Source organism: Salmo trutta, chromosome 28, assembly GCF_901001165.1.
Source record: "Salmo trutta chromosome 28, fSalTru1.1, whole genome shotgun sequence".
Classification (NCBI taxonomy): domain Eukaryota; kingdom Metazoa; phylum Chordata; class Actinopteri; order Salmoniformes; family Salmonidae; genus Salmo; species Salmo trutta.
This window is the reverse complement of record NC_042984.1, coordinates 8932979-8950735: the sequence shown is the minus strand read 5'-3', so window position 1 is coordinate 8950735 and position 17757 is coordinate 8932979. Positions and strand designations below refer to the sequence as shown.

The 17757-nt window shown below is 42.1% G+C and overlaps 1 protein-coding gene across 2 annotated transcripts; it reads left to right on the top strand.

The window, feature by feature from the left end:
* Window positions 1–902: 902 nt before the first annotated feature.
* LOC115165388 (tumor necrosis factor receptor superfamily member 14-like) lies at window positions 903–8287 on the top strand. 2 transcript variants are annotated; one of them, XM_029718481.1, is made up of 7 exons: window positions 909–1639; window positions 6322–6435; window positions 6973–7072; window positions 7167–7292; window positions 7423–7578; window positions 7689–7776; window positions 7912–8287. In XM_029718481.1, exons 2-7 carry the CDS (start codon window positions 6406–6408, stop codon window positions 8099–8101), a joined length of 690 nt encoding a protein of 229 aa, XP_029574341.1. In that variant the 5' UTR covers window positions 909–1639; window positions 6322–6405; the 3' UTR covers window positions 8102–8287. The 2 variants fall into 2 exon arrangements, with proteins under 2 accessions (XP_029574342.1, XP_029574341.1); XM_029718482.1 differs by lacking the exon at window positions 7689–7776 and having other exon boundaries at window positions 903–1639; window positions 7912–8044.
* The last annotated feature ends 9470 nt before the right edge of the window (window positions 8288–17757 follow it).

Genomic DNA, 17757 nt, shown 5'->3' with positions numbered 1-17757 from the left:
AAAACAGTGGGGATTACAGAAACAAATTCATCAAATTAAATTGCAGGCTTAATGTTATTTTAAGAAAACATACATTTAATATGGATTCACAATGGGACTAATATCCACTCTGAATAAACATCCCTTTTGATAACCTTTTGTTATGTATGTTCCTATACTTACCTGGAGTGCGTGTGGGGTGGCGCTGTTACTAATTACTACATGTGATCGTCTGCCCTTGACCTTAACCCATGACATCTGATAAACGTTGTTCTGCCATCCGCATCCCTGCCTCATTGTGCTAATATATTACATGGTGTCAGAAGTTAAACAGTTATACAAGGAAAGCGCAACATTCTGAAACATGGAACAAATGAGACCACCAACTACTCAGAACCTAGAGGGAAATCTAGTGTGGATCCAGAAATTCAACCTTTACTATATATCATCGCCAGTGGCATCTCCGAGAAATCCGAAAAAAGTGAAATATGCCACATTCCTGCACGTTGCCGGAGATGATGGAAGCAAAGTATTCAATACTTTCGATTTTGACGGACGTACTATGAGCCAAGAAAAACCGCCTCAGGTAAGTCCGATATCTTTTTTTTAAAGTCCGATATCCTTTTTACGACAGTGCAAGGACAAACAAAGTCACTTGATGCTTATGCGACTGATCTAAAAAATGACTTGAGTTTCAACAATTTACCGAGTCACTGATACGGGACGGAATTGTGTGTGAAATCACAAATGACCAAGTGCGAGGCAGATTACTCAGAAACACTGGAAATAGACAACCACACATGTACTGTTAAGCTGGATACAGGAGCTGAATGTAAAGTCTTGTCCGGGAGAGACTTGAAAACGCTGAAGGTGAAAGTGAGTGGCGATTCCATGCAAAAATTCAACCGCAAACTAGTGACGTTTTCTGCCCACCAGATAGAGCAAAAAGGCAAGAAAACAACAGCCAATACAAAGAGAAAGTGTTTGACCTGGAATGTCAAGTGATGGAACAAGATGCAATACTTAGAAGATCAGCTTGTCTGCAAATGGGTTTAATACCGAGAATATTCCAGCTTGAACAAAGGACAGACACTGACATTTTGAGTGAATATAAAGATGTATTCACAGGACTTGGATGTGTTCCAGGAGATAATATATTACACCTTTTTGGTATTTAAATCCCATTTTAGCTCGAAGCGTGTTCGGTTATCCTACAGACTCAACGCATTGCTACATGGTACTTGAAGGAGAATTGGAGGTTAATCATTTAGTACTCTGTTTAGATTGAGCACATCTAAACTAAAGCTATACTTCGTCATGCCGATATAAACGGATGGATGTGTTCCAGATGAGGAAGACCATCGACTGGCTGATTTGGCGGTCTGGGGTGTAGGTCATTGATTTGAAAGCGTTATGAAATGTGTGTAATCCTGTATCTCCAGTGACAATAATGATATAGCTGTGAAGCCTTACACGATTTCCTGATTTTCACAGGCAGACTACTAACACGTTACATGGGAGGAAATGTTTTATTTTACCCACTGATAGAACATAGGCTTTCACTAAATTGACAGGAGTTTCATGGCTTCAGCATCGTTGATGCCTTATTTTGTCATTTGGAAAGTGAAAGTAAAATAGTCCAAATGCTAACCAAGGCAGGGTAAGATATGGATTATTTATGTATATAAAAATAGCCTACTTATTATGTTTTCTGCTACTGCACTTAACATGTGATGTCATTTTAATGTTGATGAATGACTGTATTTGTAATTTTACGACAAGGCTGTTGTCTCCCTTTTGTTTACAATGTCTGTTCTACCTCTTGGTGACTCAACTGCCTTCTGCTTTGAAAGTTCACTCCTGAACTCAATCGAAATTATTTTACGACAAGGCTGTTGTCTCCCTTTTGTTTACAATGTCTGTTCTACCTCTTGGTGACTCAACTGCCTTCTGCTTTGAAAGTTCACTCCTGAACTCAATCGAAACGACCCACGTTTTGGCAATGTTCCTAAGGTGGTAAAAAGCTATTTTGGTCACATTCCTAATGTGTGATTCGTAAATAAGTTAAGAATCTAAAATGACACCTAGGTTTTTTTCCTGGTATTTTATCTTTGTTGCCCGTGAATTAAAAATGTGCAGCCAGATTCTCTCTCTGATTTGGCTCCAACAATAAGTAGGTTGGTCTTGTGTTGATTTAGCTGGAGGAAGTTGTGAGCCATCCAAGTATTTTGAGCTAAAATCCTCAGGTGACACAGAAATGTACATTTGTGTATCGTCTGCATAGTAATGAAGATCAATACTAGGCTTTAAGATAACACTGCCAAGGGGTAATATATATATATATATATATATATACAGTTGAAGTCGGAAGTTTACATACACCTTAGCCAAATAGATTTAAACTCAGTTTTTCACAATTCCTGACATTTAATCCTAGTAAAATGTCCCTGTTTTAGGTCAGTTAGGATCACCACTTTATTTTAAGAATGTGAAATGTCAGAATAATAGTAGAGAGAATGATTTATTTCAGTTTTTATTTCTTTCATCACATTCCCGGTGGGTCAGAAGTTTACAAACACTCAATTAGTATTTGGTAGCATTGCCTTGAAATTGTTTAACTTGGGTCAAATGTTTCGGGTAGCCTTCCACAAGCTTCCCACAATAAATTGGGTGAATTTTGGCCCATTCCTCCTGACAGAGCTGGTGCAACTGGGTCAGGTTTGTAGGCCTCCTTGCTTGCACACGCTTTTTTCAGTTCTGCCTACAAATTTTCTATAGGATTGAGGTCAGGGCTTTGTGATGGCCACGCCAATACCTTGACTTTGTTGTCCTTAACACATTTTGCCACAACTTTGGAAGTATGCTTGGGGTCATTGTCCATTTGAAAGACCCATTTGCGACCAAGCTTTAACTTCCTGACTGATGTCTTAAGATGTTGCTTTAATACATCCACATAATTTTCCTGCCTCATGATGCCATTTATTTTGTGAAGTGCACCAGTCCCTCCTGCAGCAAAGCCACCTCCGCAACATGATGCTGCCACCCCCGTGCTTCACGGTTGGGATGGTGCTTTCGGCTTGCAAGCCTCCCCCTTTTTCCTCCAAACATAATGATGGTCATTATGGCCAAACAGTTCCATTTTTGGTTCATCAGACCAGAGGACATTTCTCCAAAAAGTACGATCTTTGTCCCCATGTGCAGTTGCAAACCATAGTCTGGCTTTTTTATGGTCTGTTTTGGAGCAGTGGCTTCTTCCTTGCTGAGCGGCCTTTCAGGTTATGTCGATATAGGACTCGTTTTACTGTGGATATAGATACTTTTGTACCTGTTTCCTCCAGCAGCTTCACAAGGTCCTTTACTGTTGTTCTGGGATTGATTTGCACTTTTCGCACCAAAGTACGTTCATCTCTAGGAGACAGAATGTGCCTCCTTCCTGAGTGGTATGACGGCTGCGTGGTCCCATGGTGTTTATACTTGCGTACTATTGTTTGTACAGATGAACGTGGTGCCTTCAGACGTTTGGAAATTGCTCCCAAGGATGAACCAGACTTGTGGAGGTCAACAATTTTTTTTCTGAGGTCTTGGCTGTTTTCATTTGATTTTCCCATGATGTCAAGGAAAGAGGCAGTGAGTTTGAAGGTAGGCATTGAAATACATCCACAGGTACACTGCCAATTGACTCAAATTATGTCAATTAGCCTATCAGAAGCTTCAAAAGCCATGACATCATTTTCTGGAATTTTCCAAGCTGTTTAAAGGCACAGTCAACTTAGTGTATGTAAACTTCTGACCCACTGGAATTGTGATAGAGTTAATTATAAGTGAAATAATCTGTCTGTAAACAATTGTTGGAAAAATAACTTGTGTCATGCACAAAGTAGATGTCCTAACCGACTTGCCAAAACTATAGTTTGTGTTTGACAAGACATTTGTGGAGTGGTTGAAAAAGTAGTTTTAATGACTTCAACCTAAGTGTATGAAAACTTCCGACTTAAACTGAACGGTACCGGACCCAAAATCGAATCTTGTGGAATGCCAGATGTGATATGTATTTTCTCTGAGTTATGTTCACCAAGGGTGACAAACAACTTTAGACCAGTTAAATAGGTCCTAAACCAATTTAGAACTGGACATTGATACACCACGATCCATTGGTAGCTAAAGACATTAACGCATGGAACTCAGAGAGAGCCTGTAGGCCAATGCAGCATTAGGCATATAACTTCCATCGTTAACTGTAAAATACCTAGGCCTAAGGCCAACAAATAAAAACAGTAGAAAATATCCTGATGAAAATTCTGGTTCTTTCAATCGCATGAATCTCTACTCAGCTGGTCTGCCTCCCTTTCTATCAGTCTTGACTTGAGCTATCTCTAGTGAAGTGCAACATTGTATCAACTCAGGAGGCTGGCGTGCTCATGTGCACACGCTCCCTCAACATTATCAGGACAGAGAAACCACACATGCTCACATGAAGCACTCCAAACAAAAGACAATAAAAAAGAAATTTGACCATACTCCTAAATGATGGTCATGAAATAAACCAAAACAATGTTTCTCACAAGTGTAGCAGGTTGTGAACTCTGCAAACAACGTTTCCACTCAGAATGAGAACGGTAAATGACTGTAATGCATGCATTAACAGTAATTAATGTAACAAAATGAGGGGGATGGGCATTTACTAGGCCTACTGGTTACATATGTAATGGATAATTGATTCAAATAAACAATCAAAGGACAAACAATTCACACAATGACACAATGAATGTTCAGGAATTGTCAGGAGACAGTGGAGCACATTCTGGAGAGCTGAGTGAGTGCATTCTGCAGAAAGACGTCCATATCTTCTCCACACACCCCTCCCCTTCTTGTCATAACATTTAAATTATACTCAAGACACATTATCTTCACACATTTTAGATGCTTTTCACTGACAGCCGAAACTCATTAATCAGCTAGGCCTATTGCCACGTGCGCTGCCTAAATAGAGGATCATGAGTCTTGTCCTGGAGGCAAAATTGAGCATTTCCCCCTTAAAATAGGCTAGCTGCAAAGTCAAAATTGGCTATTTTGTAAAAAATGAATTTAAACAAAAAGGAGCTTTTTGGGCTTAATTTAAGGTTAGAGTTAGGCATTATGGTTAGCAGTGTGGTTAAGGATAGGTTTAAAATGATATTTTCTGACTTTGTGGCTGTGCCAACTAGGGACCACTCTGCAGAGCTGCCTCCAGAACAACATTCATGACAAAAAACACTAACCTTCTTCTGAAGCAAAGATTAGATGTTTTTGAGACAAGAATTTGGTGCAATGTCATAGGCCTATGTTAGTGACCAGATTTGAATAGACAAAAGCATAACTATAAAATACAAATGGTAGGCAATATGTATTCTATTCAAATATCTCATGTGTCTGTATAATTAAAAAAATTCACACTGACACACGGTCAATACTGCTGTTGCTACTATTTACTTTATTGCAGATCCCAGCATATTCCTATTGTAAAAGTACTAGGAATATATACAACTTCTTTAAAAAAAAAAAAAAAAATTTAATTTAGTACTTGGCTGGATTTTGTTGTACAGTACATGTGTATTGCGCTGTTGAGGATAGCCTGTTTACTGCAAAGTTTACATCCTGTATTCTGGGCATGTGACCAATACACTTTGATTTGATGACAGCCAGGCACTAATTTACTAAATAAATAGTTAGGCTTTTATAAGGCATTATGAGCCAATGGTAACCTATTCAGTATTTTTTCCATATGTAATAGTAATTAACACTAGGGTAGCGGGAACACTTATGACATGACACAATAATCCTAATTATGTCTACATACACACTTAACTGCAAATTAGTTCATAATGTGTGTTCCCTATAATTGTCTAAGTCTATTTATTTATTTATTCCCAACTAGGATGATGCTAGACCTAGCAGACAGTGAGCCAGATAACGATGCTGCTACTCAGATCCATTATCAAGTTGAGGAAAGAAAGCAAGTCAAATGCCCCAGAACAATGGGGTAGGGACGTCTCAAGGATCCTGGATTGCACGGACCGTTAGAAGATCTTACGCAGCAGGTTAGGAGAGTTAGGTTAAGGTTAGGAAAAGGGTTAGGGTTTCGGGTTAGCGAAAATGCTCTCCTAACCTGCTACAAAATCACTTCCGGTCGTAGCTGTATCGAGTGGCCAAGATGGCAGGATTCTCTAATAACTATTTACCTGTTTCATTCAGTTAACTATCTTATTACCGTTGTTTTTTTGACTGATTCAATTCAGAAAGATCTCATGATTTACAAACTGAAAAGATTATATTTACATGTATTAAAATACATTAACTCTACAGGTCAGTTCATCTCGATACATCAAAACTCCTAAGAACAAATCCAGTGTGTGGGTCTTCCAGTGAGTTGGAGAGGATTGAGGAACCATGGCACAGTTTGAAACCTTGATATGGACTGTAAGTGAAATATTTCTGATTTGCACATGTTGTGGCGTGGCATGTTCAAAAAAAACAGTTCTCAATGTAAATATTTCATCTACGAAATATAAATCAGAGTTGTTATTATTATCCTACTAGTTCTGTCCATTTTACTGAAACCTCGTAAAAAAAACGTGGTGGAGAGATGTACATTTTCACTAGGTCAGCGTTTCCCAAACTCGGTCCTGGGGACCCTAAGGGGTGCACAATACGTTTTTGCCCTAGCACTAAACAGCTGATTCAGATAATGAACTCATCTTCAAGCTTTGATTATGAGTCAGCTGTGTAGTGCTAGGGAGACAACCAAAACTTTCACCCCTTGGGGTCCCCAGGACCGAGTTAGGGAAACGCTGACCTAGGTTTAGGGTCTGGTGTCACACCTTTAAAGACAAAATTAAAACACACCAGGGGGCGCCACCACACTCACAAATGCCTATTTGAAATCGTCCCATATAATCACAATAATTTCATTTGAAATGTGAATATTTGGGTTAGAATTCTGTTCTCTACTTCCAGATACCTATTATATTGGTGCTTGTAAGCATTGGATCCTGTATTGCATGTGGTAGAGCTGAGTACAGAATAGGGGATGAATGTTGTCCCATGTGTTCACCAGGTAAGGACCCTCTCTTTACATCATATGAATCACCAGACGTTAATACATCATCAACACTAACAGAAAAACATGACGTTGTGATTTTCTTTCCCAGGAAATCGTGTATATAAGCATTGTACTGAATTCACCAGCACCAGCTGTGTGCCCTGTGTTGATTCTACATTCCTTGATGAGCCCAATGGTCTCATAAAATGCAAAGTGTGTACCAACTGTGATCCAGGTAAGAGTGGTGCTGTGTGTCTGTACTGAAACCCAGACACAAACACTGATATGTTAGTCTATGTTGTTATGCTATGAGGATATGTCAGTTGTATCTGCATCAGATAATACAGGCCATGTTTTCTCTATAGGTTTGGGTTTGAAGGTAAAGCAGTCATGTAGACCTTCATCAGACAGTCTCTGTGGGACACTGGAGGGGTTCTACTGTCTAGACCCAACTAAGGATGGTTGTAGAGCAGCCCAGAGACACAGCAGCTGTAAACCTGGTCAATACATCAACCACACAGGTATGTCTTCATGCAAATCTTCCATTGACATCAGTACATGATTTATGCAATCATGAGTTAAGCACATCTCAAGTTAGGATCCTTAATGAGTTTCACCTGTGTTGGTGCAGGAACAACATCTACAGATACTGTGTGTTCTGACTGTACTGGTGATACCTATTCAAATGGATCATTTACATCCTGCCAGACACACACACAGTAAGTGTGGCTCATGTATAATGGTTATTTCCCTCAAAATATAAGCTAAACACTACAATATTAACATAGAAATGTGAAACTGAATGTTGGATGACCAAATTCTTGATTATCAGTGGTCTATTTCTCTTATTATAGATGTGATACCTTGAAGCTTCAGCAAATTAAACCTGGAACTCATTGGTCCGACTCTGAATGTGGACTACAAACCTCACCTATAGCTACATTAATATTTGGTGTGGTGGTGGTACTCGCTGTGATAGCAGCCGTGACGATGGCAGCTATTATGAAAAGAAGAAGAAAACACCAAAGATCCTATAACACGTGAGATTATTTTGGGGGAATTGTACATTTATTGTTTAAGTGAGAAATATCAAATAGCGCTAAATCAAATCAAATGTTATTTGTCACATGCGGCGAACACAACGGGTGTAATGCTTGCTAACGAGCCCTTCCAAACGATACAGTTAAAAAATAAATACAAATAGTAACACGAGGATTCAGATAAAATACACAATAACGGCGCTACCTACTCATTCCAGGGTTTTTCTTTATTTTTACTATGTTCTACATTGTACAATAATAGTGAAGACATCAAAACTATGAAATAACACATACAGTGGGGCAAAACAGTATTTAGTCAGCCACCAATTGTGCAAGTTCTCCCACTTAAAAAGATGAGAGAGCCCTGTAATTTTCATCATAGGTACACATCAACTATGACAGACAAAATGAGAAAAAAATATCCAGAAAATCAGATTGTAGGATTTTTTATGAATTTATTTGCAAATTATGGTGGAAAATAAGTATTTGGTCACCTACAAACAAGCAAGATTTCTGGCTCTCACAGAGCTGTAACTTCTTCTTTAAGAGGCTCCTCTGTCCTCCACTCGTTACCTGTATTAATGGCACCTGTTTGAACTTGTTATCAGTATAAAAGACACCTGTCCACAACCTCAAACAGTCACACTCCAAACTCCACTATGGCCAAGACCAAAGACCTGTCAAAGGACACCAGAAACAAAATTGTAGACCTGCACCAGGCTGGGAAGACTGAATCTGCAATAGGTAAGCAGCTTGGTTTGAAGAAATCAACTGTGGGAGCAATTATTAGGAAATGGAAGACATATAAGACCACTGATGATCACCCTCGATGTGGGGCTCCACGCAAGATCTCACCCCGTGGGGTCAAAATTATCACAAGAACGTTGAGCAAAAATCCCAGAACCACACGGGGGGACCTAGTGAATGACCTGCAGAGAGCTGGGACCAAAGTAACAAAGCCTACCATCAGTAACACACTACGCCGCCAGGGACTCAAATCCTGCAGTGCCAGACGTGTCCCCCTGCTTAAGCCAGTACATGTCCAGGCCCGTCTGAAATTTGCTAGAGAGCATTTGGATGATCCAGAAGAGGATTGGGAGAATGTCATATGGTCAGATGAAACCAAAATATAACTTTTTGGTAAAACCTCAACTCGTCGTGTTTGGAGGACAAAGAATGCTGAGTTGCATCCAAAGAACACCATACCTACTGTGAAGCATGGGGGTGGAAACATCATGCTTTGGGGCTGTTTTTCTGCAAAGGGACCAGGACGACTGATCCGTGTAAAGGAAAGAATGAATGGGGCCATGTATCATGAGATTTTGAGTGAAAACCTCCTTCCATCAGCAAGGGCATTGAAGATGAAACGTGGCTGGGTCTTTCAGCATGACAATGATCCCAAACACACTGCCCGGGCAACGAAGGAGTGGCTTCGTAAGAAGCATTTCAAGGTCCTGGAGGAGTGGCCCAGCCAGTCTCCAGATCTCAACCCCATAGAAAATCTTTGGAGGGTGTTGAAAGTCCATGTTGCCCAGCGACAGCCCCAAAACATCACTGCTCTAGAGGAGATTTGCATGGAGGAATGGGCCAAAATACCAGCAACAGTGTGTGAAAACCTTGTGAAGACTTACAGAAAACGTTTGACCTGTGTCATTGCCAACAAAGGGTATATAACAAAGTATTGCGATAAACTTTTGTTATTGACCAAATACTTATTTTCCACCATAATTTGCAAATAAATTCATAAAAAATCCTACAATGTGATTTTCTGGGGTTTTTTTCTCATTTTGTCTGTCATAGTTGAAGTGTACCTATGATGAAAATTACAGGCCTCTCTCATCTTTTTAAGTGGGAGAACTTGCACAATTGGTGGCTGACTAAATACTTTTTTGCCCCACTGTATGCAATCATGTAGTAAAGCAAAAAAGTGTTAAACAAATCAAAATCAATTTTATATTTGAGATTCTTCAAAGTAGCAATCCTTTGCGTTGTTGACAGCTTTGCACACTCTTGGCATTCTCTCAACCAGCCCCAAGCCATAAGACTGCTGAACAATTCATAAAATCGCCATCGGACAATTTACATTGATTTGATGGAATGCTTTTCAATTTATTTCCTTAATGCGTTTGAGCCAATCAGTTGTGTTGTGGTAGGGGTGGTATACAGAAGATAGCCCTATCTGAAAAAACACAAAGTCCATATTATGGCAAGAACAGCTCAAATAAGCAAAGAAAAATGACATTAAGACATGAAGGTCAGTCAATCTGGAAAAGTTTCAAGTGCAGTCACAAAAACCATCAAGCGCTATGATGAAACTGGCTCTCATGAGGACCGCCACAGGAATGGAAGACCCAGAGTTACCTCTGCTGCAGAGGATAAGTTCATTAGAGTTACCAGCCTCAGAAATTGAAGCCCAAATAAATGCTTCACAGTGTTCAAGAAACAGACACATCTCAACATCAACTGTTCAGAGGAGACTGCGTGAATCAGGCTTTCATGGTCAAATTGCTGCAAATAAACCACTACTAAAAGGACACCAATAAGAAAAAGAGACTTGCTTGGACCAAGAAACACGAGCAATGGGCATTCGACCGGTGGAAATCTGTCCTTTGGTCTGATTAGTCCAAATTAGATTTTTGGTTCCAACCTCTTTGTGAGACGCGGTGAACGGATGATCTCTGCATGTGTGGTTCCCACCGTGAAGCATGGAGGAGGTGAGGGGGTGCTTTGCTGATTACACTGTCTGATTTATTTAGAACTCAAGGCACACAACCAGCATGGCTACCACAGAATTCTGCTGCGATACGCTATCCCATCTGGTTTGCACTTAGTAGGACTATAATTTGTTTTTCAACAGGACAATGACCCAACACACCTCCAGGCTGTGTAAGGGATATTTGACCAAGAAGGAGAGTGATGGAGTGCTGCATCAGATGACCTGGCCTCCACAATCACCCGACCTCAACCGAATTGAGATGGTTTGGGATGAGTTGGACCGCAGAGTGAAGGAAAAGCAGCCAATAAGTGCTCAGCATATGTGGGAACTGCTTCAAGACTGTTGGAAAAGCATTCCAATTGAAGCTGGTTGAGAGAATGCCAAGAGTGTGCAAAGCTGTCAAGGCAAAGGGTGGCTACTTTGAATAATCTCAACTTGCTATTTTGATTTGTTTAACACTTTTTTTGGTTACTACATGATTCCATATGTGTCATTTCATAGTGTTGATGTCTTCGCTATTATTCTACAATGTAGAAAATAGTTCAAATAAAGAATAACCCTTGACTGTGTAGATGTCCAAACTTTTGAAAGACACTGCACCTGGTCTTTGGATGGTGGTGCAAGATTCAGTGACAACTTGGATCAATTGCCATTGAACTGAGGAAATCTACAGATGATCCCACAACCTATCCATGGACCTTATGGAACTTGTGCTTCTAGTGATGTACTATAGATTCTGTTGACACAAACTGTGCAAAGGACATCTGAATGAGATGGCCTGGACACTGGTTTGGAAAAATGGACTCCACTTGTTGTGTAACCATGAATTTGTATAATTCCACAGACTAAACAAGAGGCAATGGTGCAGTGTAGTAGGCTATGTCCAGTGTGACCCATGATGAATACCAATGGGCCAACTATTTCATGCAAATGTTTTGTATACTGTTCTGTTCTTACAATCCTCCCAAAATATTTTATTGTCACATACACCAGGATACGTGCGGTGAAATGTGTTGTTTTACAGGGTCAGCCATCGACAGATTTTTCACCTTGTTTGTACAGTTTCTTTGCTTTTTATATGTATTTTGTAGATATTGTTTTATACTTTGCACATTATTCCATGCCATTATTGATCATGTGTTGATGTTTTTGATTCCATGGGTTAACAGTCTATTCTATTGAATCCATTTGCTTCTCTGTAAGTCATGGGTTATGCTTGTTTCACCAGCCATCAGTGCTCAGTCTATTGTTGCTGTAAGTGTATTGCTGGTGACTAACGTCCCTCTCTTGGGATTAATAAGTAGAGGATCTGCAATAAAATGAATACAATTAAACCATCTAACTTTCTTTATGTTCTTATGTACGAGTGTCCCAATGATGTTAGCTACATTGTAAAAATGCTATTGAATGAAGCAAATTCATTGAAGCAAAATGTGAAAACTGCAAGGGTCTGTTTAGTTAATCTGTATAATGAACCTCCTGATATTTCAGACGTGTATTATTGACTAAATTCCAAAACAATTATTCATTTCTTTAGAGATTCCAAATGAGAAGGATTATGTTGACATTCCTTTAAAAAGTGCATCCTTCCTTGGAAACTCACTGATTGGACAGGTGAATTGTCTCCACATGGGTTTCACCTGTCATTTATACCTCAAGGAAGGATGGAAGGCAGTGGTGGTCAGTGCCGTATAAGATTAGGGAGGGCGATTTATTTTAATGAGCATGGCCTTATTTATATTACAGCATATTCATGACTGTCATTCATATTCCATTCACCCAGCTCAATGTAACAGGCTAGGCTAGGTTTAGGCTACTACATAATACTCAAATTTTCCCTATACCCATCATGAGATTGCTACAACCTAGCCTACGATTAAAATTTTACAAAGTAGGTGAACAAGTCGAGAAATCAAGGTGACAGGCAATGACACATTCAATACCACCTTGCACACTCTTGCCTGCATCTAGCTGATCTTGGGTGTAATCAATAGTCCAAACAGCTGCAAACAAGAGTTTCTATTGGACAAGTTCAAGAATGTTTATCCCCGTTCCGTTTGCTTCTAAGAAACGTTTTTCTTCAGAGTCAGCAGAATGAATACACCCCTGATCACCCGCAAACACAGTTCACTTTCAAAGCAGCCCCATATAAACAGCATGATCACTTTGCTTGGTGTATAATTCTTTCTCACATCTACGTGCTCTCCTCTCACCTTTTCCCTTTGTTTGTGGACTTCAACAGCTGTCTGTGACCAGGTGAAAAAAAAACTTTTCCAAGCCAAACCTTCCTACTATAACCGCTACACACAGCCTACATCGTTGTCATCATATTAGCTAACGTCATAGTCAACATAGTTATATGCGTTTGTAGCAGGTTTACTATCAACCAGTTTTTATTTTTTTAATTTACATTTTATTTCACCTTTTTAGTTTTTTACCACGTAGGCCAGTTGAGAACAAGTACTCATTTACAACTGTGACCTGGCCAAGATAAAGCAAAGCAGTGCGACTAAAACAACACAGAGTTACACAAACAAACGTATAGTCAATAACACAATAGAAAAATATATGTACAGTGTGTGCAAATGCTGAAGAGTAGAGAGGTAAGGCAATAAATAGGCCATAGAGGCGAAATAATTACAATTTAACATTAACACTGTGATAGATGTGCAGATGATGATGTGCAGGTAGAGATACTGGAGTGCAAAAGAGAAAGAGGATAAATAACAAAATGTGGATGAGGTAGTTGGATGTGCTATTTACAGATGGGCTGTGTACAGGTACAGTGATCGGTAAACTGCTCTGACAGCTGATGCTTAAAGTTAGAGGGAGATATGACTCCAGCTTCAGTGATTTTTGCAATTCGTTCCAGTCATTGGCAGCAGAGAACTGGAAGGAAAGGTGGCCAAAGGAAGTATTGGCTTTGGGGATTACCAGTGAAATATACCTGCTGGAGTGCGTGCTACGGGTGGGTGTTGCTATGGTGACCAGTGAGCTGAGGTAAGGCGGGGCTTTACCTAGCATAGACTTATAGATGACCTGGAGCCAGTGGGTTTGGCGACGAGCATGAAGCGAGGGTCAGCCAATGAGCGCAAACAGGTTGCAGTGGTGGGAAGTATATGGGGCTTTGGTGACAAAACGGATGGCACTGTGATAGAATACATCCAGTTTGCTGAGTAGAGTGTTGGAGGCTATTTTGTAAATTACATCGCTGAAGTTAAGGATCGGTAGGATAGTCAGTTTTACGAAGGTATGTTTGGCAGCATGAGTGAAGGATGCTTTGTTGCGAAATAGGAAGCCGATTCTAGATTTAGTTTTGGATTGGAGATGCTTAATGTGAGTCTGGAAGGAGAGTTTACAGTCTAACCAGACACCTAGGTATTTGTAGTTGTCCACATATTCTAGTCAGAACCGTCCAGAGTAGTGATGCTAGTCGGGCGGGAGGGTGCGGGCAGCGATCGGTTGAAGAGCATACACTTAGTTTAACTAGCATTTAAAAGCAGTTGGAGGCCTCGGAAGGAGTGTTGTGTGGCATTGAATCTCGTTTGGAGGTTTGTTAGCACGGTGTCCAAAGAAGGGCCAGATGTATACAGAATGGTGTCGTCTGCGTAGAGGTGGATCAGAGTTATTACCAGCAGCAAGAGTGACATCATTGATATATACAGAGAAAAGAGTCGGCCTGAGAATTGAACCCAGGATGGATATAGGTCTATAACAGTTTGGGTCTAGAGTGTCTCCCCTTTGAAGAGGGGGATGACCGTGGCAGCTTTCCAATATTTGGGGATCTCAGACAATACAAAATAGAGGTTGAATAGGCTAGTAATAGGGGTTGCAACAATTTTGGCAGATAATTTTTGAAAGAGAGGGTCCAGATTGTCTAGCCCAGCTGATTAGTAGCGATTCAGATTTTGCAGCTCTTTCAAAACATCAGCTGTCTGGATTTGTGCTGCAGGATGCAAATTTCTGTTTGAAAAAGCTAGCCTTAGCTTTCCTAACTGAGTATGTTGGTTCCTGACTTCCCTGAAAAGTTGCATATCGCGGGGGCTATTCGATGCTAATGCAGAACGTCACAGGATGTTTTTTTGCTGGTCAAGGGCAGTCAAGTCTGGGGTGAACCAAGGGCTATATATGTTCTTAGTTCTACATTTTTTTGAACGGGGCATGCTTATTTTAGATGGTGAAGAAAGCACTTTTAAAGAGCAACCAGGCATCCTCTACTGACGGGATGAGGTCAATATCCTTCCAGGATACTCGGGCCAGGTCGATTAGAAAGGCCTGCTCGCTGAAGTGTTTTAGGGAGCGTTTGACAGTGATGAGGGGTGGTCGTTTGACCGCCGACCCATTACTCACGCAGGCAATGAGGCAGTGATCGCTGAGATCCTGGTTAAAGACTGCAGAGGTGTATTTAGAGGGCAAGTTGGTCAGAATGATATCTAAGAGGGTGCCCATGGTTACGGATTTAGGGTTGTACCTGGGAGGTTCCTTGATAATTTGTGTGAGATTGAAGACATCTAGCTTAGATTGTAGGACGGCCGGGGTGTGAAGCATGTCCCAGTTTAGGTCACCTAACAGTACGAACTCTGAAGGTAGATGGGGGGCAATCAATTCACATATGGTGTCCAGGGCACAGCTGGGGGCTGAAGGGGGTCTATAACAAGCTGCAACTGTGAGAGCCTTGTTTCGGGAAAGGTGGATTTTTATAAGTAGAAATTCGAATTGTTTGGGCACAGACCTGGATAGTATGACAGAACTCTGCAGGCTATCTCTGCAGTCGATTGCAACTCTGCCCCCTTTGGCATTTCTATCTTGTCGGGAAATGTTATAGTTAGGGATGGAAATTGCAGGATTTTTGGTAGCCTTCCTAAGCCAGGATTCAGACACGGCTAGGACATCCGGGTTGGCGGAGTGTGCTTAAGCAGTGAATAAAACAAACTTAGGGAGGAGGCTTCTAATGTTAACATGCATGAAACCAAGGCTTTTACGGTTACAGAAGTCAACAAATGAGAGCGCCTGGGGAATGGGAGTGGAGCTATGGGCTGCAGGGCCTGGGTTAACCTCTACATCACCAGAGGAACAGAGGAGGGGTAGGATAAGGGTACAGCTAAAGGTTATAAGAACTGGTTGTGTAGTGCGTTCGGAACAGAGAGTAAAAGGAGCTGATTTCTGGGCGCGGAAGAATAGATTCAAGGCATAATGTACAGGCAAGGGTATGGTAGGATGTGAATACAGTGGAGATAAACCTAGGCATTGAGTGGCGATGAGAGGTTTTGTCTCGAGAGGCACCATTTAAGCCAGGTGAGGTCACTGCATGTGTTGCGGGTGGAACAAAAGGGCTAGCTAAGGCATATTGAGCAGGGCTAGAGGCTCTACAGTGAAATAAGACAATAATCACTAACCAAAACAGCAATAGACAAGGCATTTTGACATTAAGGAGAGTCTTGTATAGCCAAGTGATCATAGGGTCCAGTGAGTAGCTAGGCAAGCTGGAGACACGGCGATTCAGACAGCTAGCAGGCCGGGGCTAGCAGATGGGCCTTCGGGGGATGTCGCAACGGAAGAGCCTGTTGAAACCCCCTCGGACGGTTACGTCAGCAGACCAGTCGTGATGGATCGGCGGGGCTCCGTGTCGGCAGTAAAAGGGTCCAGGCCAATTGGCAAAATAGGTATTGTAGCCCAAGAATTGGCTGATGGACCTCTTCAGCTAGCCGGGAGACGGGCCTAGTTCGAGGCTAGCTCCAGGCTCACTGGTGCTTGCTTCGGGACAGAGACGTTAGCCAGGAGTAGCAACTCGGATAGCACCTAGCTAGCTACGGCGGTGGAATCATTTCACGGAACATATCAAGAAGGGAGACGAGTGGAAAACCGCCTTTAGTACCACATCAGGCCATTATGAGTACCTCGTCATGCCGTATGGGTTGAAAAATTCTCCAGCCGTCTTTCAATCCTTTGTTGACGAAATTCTCAGGGACCTGCACGGGCAGGGCGTGATTGTCTATATCGATGACATTCTGATATATTCCGCCACCCGCTCCGCGCATGTGTCCCTGGTGCGCAAGGTGCTTGGTAGACTGCTGGAGCATGACCTATAGGTTAAGGCTGAGAAGTGTGAGTTTTCCAAACGAGCCGTCTCCTTTCTGGGTTATTTCTGAGTTGTAACCGCGTTAAGGCCGTGCGTAATTGGCCGACTCCAACCACGGTGAAGGAAGTGCAGCGGTTCTTAGGCTTTGCCAATTACTACCGGAGGTTTATCCGGGGTTTTGGCCAGGTAGCGGCTCCCATTACCTCACTGCTGAAGGGGGGGCCGGTGCGTTTGCGATGGTCGACGGAGGCGGACGGAGCCTTCAAGAAGTTGAAGACGCTGTTCACTGACACACCCGTGTTGGCGCACCCGGACCCGTCTTTAGCGTTCGTAGTGGAGGTGGACGCATCCGAGGCTGGGGTGGGTGCCGTGCTATCACAGCGCTCGGGTACGCCATCGAAACTCCGCCCCTGCGCTTTCTTTTCGAAGAAGCTCAGTTCGGCGGAGCGTGACTACGATGTGGGGGACAGGGAGTTGCTAGCGGTGGTCAAAGCCCTGAGGGTGTGGCGGCACTGGCTTGAGGGGGCTAAGCACCCCTTTCTCATCTGCACCGACCACCGAAACCTGGAGTACATCCGGGCAGCGAGGAGACTGAATCCACGTCAGGCAAGGTGGGCCATGTTCTTCGCCCGGTTTAGGTTCACCATTTCCTATAGATCGGGTTCCCTGAATACTAAAGCCGACGCGCTGTCCCGTCTCTATGACACGGAGGACCGGCCCATCGATCCAACTCCCATCATTCCAGCGTCTAGGCTGGTGGCACCGGTGGTATGGGAGGTGGACGCGGACATCAAGCGGGCATTGGTGTTGGAACCTGCGCCTGCGCAGGTGCCCGTGGGGCGCATGTATGTGCCGCTCGGTGTTC